General features: G+C 40.3%; 1 protein-coding gene and 1 long non-coding RNA gene across 8 annotated transcripts in view; one reads left to right on the forward strand and one right to left on the reverse strand.

Annotated features, from left to right (window-relative positions):
- LOC122084254 (probable LRR receptor-like serine/threonine-protein kinase At5g63710) overlaps positions 1-5,034 on the forward strand; it is a 38,949-nt gene extending 33,915 nt beyond the window's left edge. For all 7 annotated transcript variants that reach the window (XM_042652351.1, XM_042652349.1, XM_042652350.1 and 4 more), the window contains one exon: positions 4,477-5,034. In XM_042652351.1, coding sequence (XP_042508285.1) covers positions 4,477-4,785 — 309 coding nt within the window. In that variant the 3' untranslated portion in view covers positions 4,786-5,034. The remainder of the gene's footprint in view (positions 1-4,476) is intronic.
- LOC122084255 overlaps positions 1-9,911 on the reverse strand; it is a 42,700-nt gene extending 32,789 nt beyond the window's left edge. Inside the window, exons 1-2 of the long non-coding RNA XR_006141855.1 lie at positions 9,291-9,911; positions 3,962-4,021 (exon numbers count right to left, since the gene is read on the reverse strand). This is a non-coding gene — a long non-coding RNA (uncharacterized LOC122084255). The remainder of the gene's footprint in view (positions 1-3,961; positions 4,022-9,290) is intronic.
- Positions 9,912-9,933: the final 22 nt, after the last annotated feature.

Here is a 9,933-nt window from a genome sequence, read left to right on the forward strand (position 1 = left end):
CTCTCCAGCTCTATAACAGGTCTTTCTCTCTCTTATCGGGTTAGGTTTTGGGCTGGTTTTGCTCCTATATGGGTATTGTATCCTTGGGGATTTATTTGATGGTATAGTTTCTTTGTTTCTTACTCTTATTTGTATTGTTTGGGGTTATAAATTGCGAATTTAGTTATTTGTAATTTACTCCTGCATTAAGTGGTATCAGAGCTACGGTTGAAGAAAGCTCCAAACAATCTATCAGGGCCTAACCGAAGATGGTTCCATCAGTTCGTTACTTCGCTGGACAAAGGGATACATTCTACATCCTTGATTGGTTAGATTCTCTGGAGGAATATTTTGACTACTATAACTTGACAGAGACACAAAAGCTTCAAGTTGTTTGTTTCCGGTTGATTGGTCATGCTAGAGATTGGTGGAGAGTCCATGAAAAGCGACTCCGAGTTCGAGGACATGAGCCTAGGACTTGGGAAGAGATGAAGTACGAGTTAGTGACACAATACCTCCCTATATATTTCCAAAGAAGGCTCTTCCCTCCACAGGATTCCCATCAGAATACATCCACTGCTACCCAATCTAATGATCAGCCAAGTTATTTTCATGGGGAATTCCTTGAATGGATGCGTGAATTGGATATGTATTTTGACAACTACAACTTAACAGAGACACAAAAACGCCAATATGCATGTTCCCAGATGAGTAATTGTGTTCGAATGCAATGGAAAGTCCGTGAAAGGCAACTTCAAGCTCAAGAGTGTAAACCTAGAACGTGGGACGAGATGCAATATGAGTTGGTAGGCATGTACCTATCTGAGTATGAATGAAACATGTACTTTCTTCCACCAGATGTCCAAAAGCCACCCACACTTGACAATAATATGAAGGAATCATCGGCCTCTATTGCGAATGAGCAACAAGAGAAGACACCTCTGACCAGTGAACTAGAGTCAAAAGTTGAGGTTAGTGTTAAAATTTTTCCAACCATTCCTATTGTTGAAGAAGAACTAGTTATTGATGTTCCCATCAATGAGACTCATGTGGGAGAAGTAGAAAGCAACAAGGTTGCCACAATGGACAATGAGGTTGAGACTAGGGAACTTGACACTACAATAACTGTGATGATTGTGAATAGCCAAGAGGAAGATTCTAAGGAGTTCAAGAATGAAGTTATGTTTGAACCATCAATGGAACCGATTAGGAACCACCAAGTAGATGAACCAAAAGAGCTTTATGTTGCATTGAAGTTAGAAGAGATCAAAGGTGCATATGTAGATGACCCTATGGATACATCCGAAGATGTTGAAGTTGAGCGTGTGGAGTTTGTCATTCCATTAAAGTATCTTGAAGATCGAGTTCCTCACATTATAAACTACATCTTTATCATCAAAGAGCTACCTAAATTTTTCTACGGCTTGAAGAGGGACGTGCACCATGATATAATTACCCTCACACTCTACAAAATTCGAGGACAAATTTTTTCTAAGAGAGGGCAAGTTGATGTAGATAAGTCACTTGGGCTTATTTTATTGCAAATAAGCCTTGGGTTGTCTTATGTATGTGTTGGTCCTTTGATCCATGGGTTTTCTTTGAAATGGGCCACTTTGATAGGCCTAAAATATGGGTAGAAGGTAAGAAAACGGGATTTTATTCATTAATTTAATTAGTTGCTATTTAATTCAATAAATGCCCATTAGGCCATTAGTTGATTGTAAAGTCCTATATGGACTATTAGTTAGTTAGTCCTACTCCATGTTGGAGTCATAAAGTCAAGTCCTAGTCCTATTTTGAATTCCTAGCTGTAGTAGGAGTGTCTAGTCCTATTGAAAAACTAGCTCCTAGTATTAGTATGATTGTAAACTTCCGCTCTATAAATAGAGAGGCATATGTTTCATTATTGGACAGATTTGAATGAATGAATTATTGAGTGATTACTCTTTAGCTAAAAAAAACTGTTATTGAGAGGTGAGATGCCTAAACCTTTGAGGGGTGTGATACCCAAACCTTTGAGGGGTGTGATACCCAAAACCTGAGGGGTGAGATACCCATTCCTTTATTCTCTTTCACCCTTCTCAACCCTCCATCGATTCTTCTTTTTCTATTTTTATTTTCTGTTTATTGTTATTAGAAGTTCAGACATGTTAAAGCATACAAAATCAGAATCAGCCAGCCAAAGAGTTCTTGTTCTTGAAGCGAATCGACCCCCATTGCTACCCAAGTTTGAGATCTGATCTACAGATCCTTTGGAGGACTAGTTCTATACTCTAAGAAGATCAATCGATCCTCTCTTAAAGGTTATCTGAAGAAGACAAGTTGATGTTCCTACAGAATTCTTCACATTCTCTCTCTTAGGTCTGAAAATCAAGAAAGTGCGTAACTCCATAACCAACCGTCAGAAGCCCTTCATATTTGGGGGTTTTTGTGCCCTCCCTAGGGACTATCTACACCCAAAAGTACAGTTCAATCGGACTGCCACAGACCTGGCCGCACCTTTCTCTCTCCAGCTCTATAACAGGTCTTTCTCTCTCTTATCGGGTTAGGTTTTGGGCTGGTTTTGCTCCTATATGGGTATTGTATCCTTGGGGATTTATTTGATAGTATTATTTCTTTGTTTCTTACTCCTATTTGTATTGTTTGGGGTTATAGTTACTTGTAATCTACTCCTGCATTAAATGGTGCACCATAATATGAAGTGACCAATCAAGGGATTTCCCCATCTATGCAACAGTCAGAGTACACAGCTGTATTCTGCTCTCCCCCACCCCCTGAAAGGGGGGGGGGGCAAAGTGTATAAAGGGTTCCCACACAAGGCTCATGGTTATGGGGGCCCTTTCTCTCAGAGATAATCTTCATAGATAAATTTCAGCATAACTAGGTTGTTGTCAGTTGGTAGTTGACACCCAATACCATAAATTAGTGATGTTATTGTTGCAAACACTGGAAAACAGCAGATATTTTGTGGAACAACATTAATACAATCACATTTCCTTTAGATAGTGAATGGCACAACTGCAAATGGCTCGGGGGCACAGCTGAGGTACAACTTTGGTGCAACTGAAGATTTGCCACTTGTACAATGTACCTGGTTGTCTTCCACTGTTTCAAGTTCCAACTTGTACTGCTTCAAGTTTCTCTCTCTCGCTCTCTCTCTCTCTCTCTCTCTTTTCAATCAGCTGTAAAGATTCTTGTTGTCTCCCTGTCTTACCATATATACTAAATGGCTTGTTTTTACAAGAAAAAGATGAGCATATGTCATATTTGGTGTCATACAAACAGAACAGAAAAGGATCTTCCTTTTCCATGAAATAATTGTTCAAATCACTATAGTTCCTGTTAAGTATTAGTCTCGGTTGGAGGTCCATAGGGGTCCAAGGACCTCCGCACCATGGGATATTGTGGCTTGTTATCTTATCTCTCAAGTCGTTGGCCAAGTTAGGAGATTAGTTTACTTTACTTTCTTATCTCTTTCCTGTTATGGATAGGAATTAGAGTCCTATTCATATTGTATTTTATCTTAACTTATTATTAATGATGGCTGTGATGATAAGGGAAGATTAATTCTCTCCATCGTACAGCACAGTTCCTCTTCTCATTCTTTTCCATCCTCTCTCTCTCTCTCTCAGTTCTAGTTTTTCTAGCTCTGATTTCCTCACAGTTCCCTTTCACTTTTTGAGCCTTTCTACAACCTAATTTGTTTGGCTTCTTAAGTTCATCAATATGATGCACAAGCTATTGATATTTCAGATTTTCTTATTCCATCAAGCTATTAGCTTCTTTGTGCAAATCCAAGACTTTACATTGCTATGAATCGAGGAAAATTGTTTCAGAATTACAATAAGAGATATGATAGTTCTCATCATACATTAAATATGACCATGTTGGATATAACAAACAGTAATAAGTAACTGAAACAAAAAATCATGAATGTACTGATTCCTGTAGAGAACTGCAGACAGAGAGTATCTGAACGTACCATTTTATGTAAACCAATACCTGCAGAAACTGCAGACATAATCTTCACTTATCCCCATATCTGAAACAATTTTAGTTGACATAAGAATGGAAAGACCATATGTTATTAGAATGGGGATATTAAAATAAGGCATGATTATTCAATTATTCTTTCTACCTTGAGAAGTAAAACCGTTAGCCTATTTTATGTTAAGTAAAAGGTCTGCTTGGCCAACTAATCAATAAAATCCATCACAAAGTAATTTCACTTTTTGTTTGAGCACGAACATGGGTTGACATGGTGACATGTTGAGCTTAAACATACAAACAGAAGCAAGTTTTGGCTGCTAACAATTAAAATCCCAAAACAACATTACTTTATATTAGTTAACACTCCATCCTCATTCCAACTGTAAAGTTTTAGTAAGCTTAAATAGGGATGTCCACTAGAAACTTTATGATGAAGATTATACAGCTTAAAATTTCCCCTAACCGCTTTATCATTGATTTTCGATAACTATGTTTGCACACTGGCAGATCAAGAAGTTACAGAGGGAGAAAAGGCTCCATGACATTGTGGACAGCAGCTTGAAGAGCTATGAGCCCAAAGAAGTTGAGATTATTGTTCAAGTGGCACTATTATGCACTCAGAGCTCACCAGAAGACCGTCCAAAGATGGCAGAAGTGGTAAACATGCTGCAAGGAGTGGGACTGGCTAAGAGATGGGAAGAGTGGGAGCAACTTGAAGTGATCCGTAATCAAGAGTATTCTGTTATTTACCAGTTTGCTTGGCCTGAAGATTCAACACATGATCCGGAGGCCATCCAATTGTCTGCAGCACGATAATAAGGGGTTGCCAAACATAAGATCAAACTAGTGTCATTCTTCAATCAGAGTGAATAAACTCATGTCATCACAGAGGTAATGCATGTATTTCTTTCTTGTCCCTTTTGTAATCTGATGCACGTACCATACAGAAGTGAGAAAAGTGTTAGTCTGTTAACCTGTCAACGATTTCATATTGACTATAGTTGCATATAGGTTTAAATAGCTCAGAGGCCAACAAAGGTTCATAAAATATTACTATCCTTGTTTTAACAATGTTGTAATCATCCTTCTCAAGGAGCGTTTGAGTGATGAATGTTAATCCGAGAACCAAGCCATAACACAGAGAGATTTTGGAGGGTGAACTGTTCAAATTGCCCCACACCCTCAAAGATCCCTTTACATATAGAATATGCACAAGTACAATAATACCCTTGTTACAAACCATAATCTAAGTAATCAAATCGAGAGGAAGAAAAGAGAAACAGAGAGAGAGAGAAGAAGAAGAACATAAAAAAAGAAGAAGCCACCGAAAGTGTGGGAGAGGCAGCCTGCGATAGTGTGTTGTGTTACTATAACAGGCCCTCCTCCCTTATATATATGCTCAAATAAAGGGTTTTAGCTAGGGGACTAAAATACCCCTAACCTTCATATTACAACAATAAATAAGAACCTGAAACCGATAAGACAGAACTACCCCTAGAACTTCAATACTCCCCCTCAAGCTGGTGCACATGGGTCACCCATGCTCAGCTTGTTACAGCAACTCCGAAAACTATGGGCAAATAAATACTTAGTAAACATATCAGCCACCTGATCTGAAGAGGAAACAAAACAGAGTCTCAACTAGCTACTTCAACACGGCATCTTGAACAAAGTGACAGTCCACATCAATGTGCTTGGACGGTTCGTGATAGACTGGATTTTTGGCAATATATATAGCCGCTTAGTTGTCACAATACATCTTCATGGGAGTAGGCACAGGAAAACCCATCTCAAGAAGACCTGAGCCACAGTAACTCGACAGTCGTCTGAGCCCATGGCTTTGTACTCTACTTCAGTACTCGACCTAACAATTGTCGTATGTTTCTTGCTTCACAATGTAACCAGGTTATCCCCAACAAACATACAATACCCTGAAGTTGAACGATGATCACTAGCTGATCCATCCCAATTGGAATCTGAAAAGGCAACTAACCCTAAAGCTGAAGGGGGTCTTGGCCTTCAGAAAATCAATTATGTCAACTCGGCTGGCATCTTGAAACTCAATTGGAAAATTGCCTCCAAGCAATGTAGTATCTAGGTCTCCTGGGTCTACTCCTCTCCTTTTAAGAACGACTCCCTTTGGACTACCTCCCCCTCCCTTGATGCCTCTTGGATTTGGCAAAATATCCTTAACTCCAAACATCTTGCTTTTCCTACCATCTCCTACTCCATTGGCAATGGGTCCGCCACCTCTCTCTGGTTGGACACCTGGCACCCTCTGGTATCCTTCTTCCTCTAGTCACTCCTAGAATCATCTTCTCCTCTGGTTTGACTAGATCCGCCAAGGTTGCCTCCATCCTTTTCTATGGTGCTTAGTCCCCCTTGCCTCCCCTCCCCCTCTTGCTGATCTCTGGTACTCTCTCCCCCCCCCCAACCCCCCTCCAAATTCCCCTGGTCACAGAGGATTAGAGGATAAGGTAAAATGGCTCCCCCTCCCCCTTGGGTTTGTTCACTGTTGCCTCTGCCTGGGACCTCATCCATTCAAAAGGCCCTTCCATTCCCTGGCATAAAACCATTTGGTTCAAAGGGCATATCCCTCGCCATATATTTTTTGCTTGGCGGGCCTCTCCTACTGCCTTCCTATGTAGTCCTTGCTCAACTTTTGACACGTCCATGTCCCCTCCTCTTGCTGTCTGTTGGAATGGCACTGAAGATGTTGATCATATTTTATTTTCCTACCCCTTCTCTGCTTCTATCTGGAAGAGGATCCTTCATTTCTGCTGGCTCTCTCACCGGCCTATCCTCCCTCTTGCTCGCAAATGGATCTGGGTTGACATGACCTTCGAAGGCTCTAGCATTTGACACTGCAGGAAAGCTCGCGTTTTGCGCCACCATCAACCATCTATGGATGAAGCGTAATCTTCGTAGATGGACTTCCAACTCCCATTCCTTTGATAAGATTTGGAATGTCATTTACTTTGATGCTCACTACAAGCTCAGTTGTCTTCATCTTCGTTAGGTGCGCGACTCCCCAAGGAACAGGCATATTGTTGTCTCCTGGGGTCTCCCTTCCTCTACTATCCCCCCTCCCATATTCCCCCTCTTTAGTAGGCCATAGGCCCCCTTGTTTCCCCCTCCTTTGAGGGCTTTTCCATCTGGCTTCCCTCTCCCCCTTTCCCTTGTATATTCTTCTCCTTGGTAATGAATTATTTATTCATCCAAAAAAAAAAAAAAAAAAACCACATTAATGCCCCCTAAGAAAATAAGTTTTTTTTTTTTTTTTTCAAATTTGAAAATTTTTTTTTTTTTTTTTTTTTGTGAATAATTTAAATCATTACCAAAGTAGAAAAAAATAAACAAGTTTGATTGTTGATAAACTCGTTTAAGGTACAACCACATGCCTCTAGCAGTCGAGAAACTTCACATGGAGATGCCAATATGAGGATCAATAGTGCTCGGATCCAAGTAAGAATCTTACTTCCATTTGACCAAAGCAGCCAATTTGGTAGGATCAACAGTAGAAGCTATGGTGCAGAGCCATCAATATAAATCCACAACCCTTACGCCTCTACAAAAAATTGGAAATGGAACCACCAAATTCCATAGTTGGTTCCACCAAATTTGACCGCCAATGTCTTAGATTTCTCCATTATGACCACAGAAACTCCAATCAACACAAGGCCAGAACAATATCACCCAAATAAAAGTCCCAGGAATCCAAAAAATCCAATATAGCAAACAACGCGAACACAAATAACAAACCAAATATATACATATTCTGTAGAACAAAGTCTGAACCGAAAGAGTAGGAAAAATAATACTTCCCTCATTGATATATTGGAAGAAATCCAAAAAATAATGATAACAATATATTGGAAGTACTCAGCAAAGGAATAAAGAAACAGCGTTTGATCACTATCCCTGAGCTGTTATGAAATAGAGTTTGATCTCACAGATTCCATCAGTCCAAGAATCCACTCCCTCCTGCAGTTTTACGGAATGGTGGACTGGTCCGAAATTTATTCAACCTAAGGGCAGATTGAACACTCAAAGCTGGTTGAGATATGGAGGACTCAATCTCCCACGAAGAAACTCATTGATGTTCTCTTGCAATAGCTTCATCCCATCTGACTGAGAATCACAAAAGAAACAAAGTACGAGAATAATGAGATAAGAGGCAGAGGAGGTCAAGAAATTAAGGGAAAAAATGGAACCTCAGGCTCTCACATCAGCTGCCTTATGTATAGCCTTATAGAGGATGACAAAACTGGATTCTGTCAACCCCTTTTTTGGAGATCTTTTCCACTTCCACACTCTGCCTCTCCTTCCAAATTTCTGCAGGGGTCAAGTTTCTGTGGATGGGCCGCCCAGAAATTCGAAAGTTGCCCAATACATGAGCATCTTCTATTGTGACCGTTTGTTTTCCCGAAGTTCAGAACAAAAGTATTCGTTTAGAAGACAAAGGCAACCATTAGCAGGATTGCAACCAAAAGAGGGTGAGAAGGGGTGACAGAGGAGTAGAAGCAAAGGAGTGGAAGGGGAAGCAGGGTGTTGCAAGTTGCAACCAGAGGGGTGGAAGGGCAGTCTCAGCAGTCAGCGGACAGGGCAGCAGCAGGGGGAAGTCACAGCATGGGGCAGAAGAGGTAGCAGTGTGAGAGCTGTAGCGGGAGGTGGCAAGCTTTGCTGTGCAAAGGTGATGCTGCAGGAGGGTGCCATGAGAGGGCCAATGGAAGGCTCACGAATAGCCTTGTGTAGAATTCCAACTCGATGGCAGCAACAAACAATGATGGGGACGAGATTGCACACAGAGGAGCATGGTGGCAAAGTTTAATGTTAATTTGAGAACCAAGCCAAAACACAGAAATTTTGGAAGGTGAACTGTTTGAATTGCCTCTCACCCTCAATCCTTTATATATACTGAAGGGTATGAATATAAGAGAAAGATACAACATAAAATATACAACACACAAGTACAGTACAACCCCTCTGCATCCTAAAAATGCATGCATCTCAACTCAAATATATTCACAGGAATCTTGTATGTAAATACACTTCTTGTTAATAAACTTTCCATTGGATGAACCAACACCAAAAAGAATGTAGACCTGACCTCTACAGTGTTATTTGTCATACATGTTTATGTATCATCGTTAGTTTAGCACATAAAGACCAATGTAGATCGAAAACAGTTAGTCACGCTATATATGAAACTTCAAACAGTAGAGGCTCAACAACCATTTGAAATAACGCATACCCAGAAAAGAAATATCTAAATTGAGCATAGCAATCATTGTGCACAAAGAATACATTAAATTTTATACCTGAATCCGGCGAACTGGACATTTTTTGTGATTCCTTCATCCACTTGTTAGGGCAAGATTAGTGAAACCCATATTGCAATTTGAGAGAAATTGACATGGCTCTCGATCCTGCAATTCCCCAATGGAAGTAGCGAAATTTGCAACTTGGGTTAACTCTAAAAGTCGACATAGATAAAACCCACTCCAGCTCTATCTTGGCTGAGTCTGAGAAGGCCAAATTTCAGTGGCAGGTCTCTGGGCAAAATGCAATGATAACGGAAACTGATCATAAAGAAGAGTGGTGATTTTCAAACTGGGGCGTGACAATGAACATCAAAATGTAATTGAAAAACAAGCATGAGGGTCCACTGGAGCAGGTGAAGAGTCACAGATAGGAGTAGAGACTGAGAACAGAAAATATTTTAAAGAGGAGCAGGTCTACGAATGTCAAAAAATTGTTTGGCAACTCGTTCCATAAAGATTATATAGTGCTCAAAGAAAAATGAGTTTCACGACTTGATTGGTAGATGAGAGGGCACTCGTTTACCATTCAAGTCTTTCATGCTAGGAGTAGACGTGACAAGTGACATATTCCTCTTAAACCGTTCAGCTGTTTATTTGTATGGGACATTTTTCTTCCCAGATTTCTTGTGTTCTTTATTGG

This window comes from Macadamia integrifolia, chromosome 7 (genome assembly GCF_013358625.1).
Source record: "Macadamia integrifolia cultivar HAES 741 chromosome 7, SCU_Mint_v3, whole genome shotgun sequence".
Lineage (NCBI taxonomy): Eukaryota > Viridiplantae > Streptophyta > Magnoliopsida > Proteales > Proteaceae > Macadamia > Macadamia integrifolia.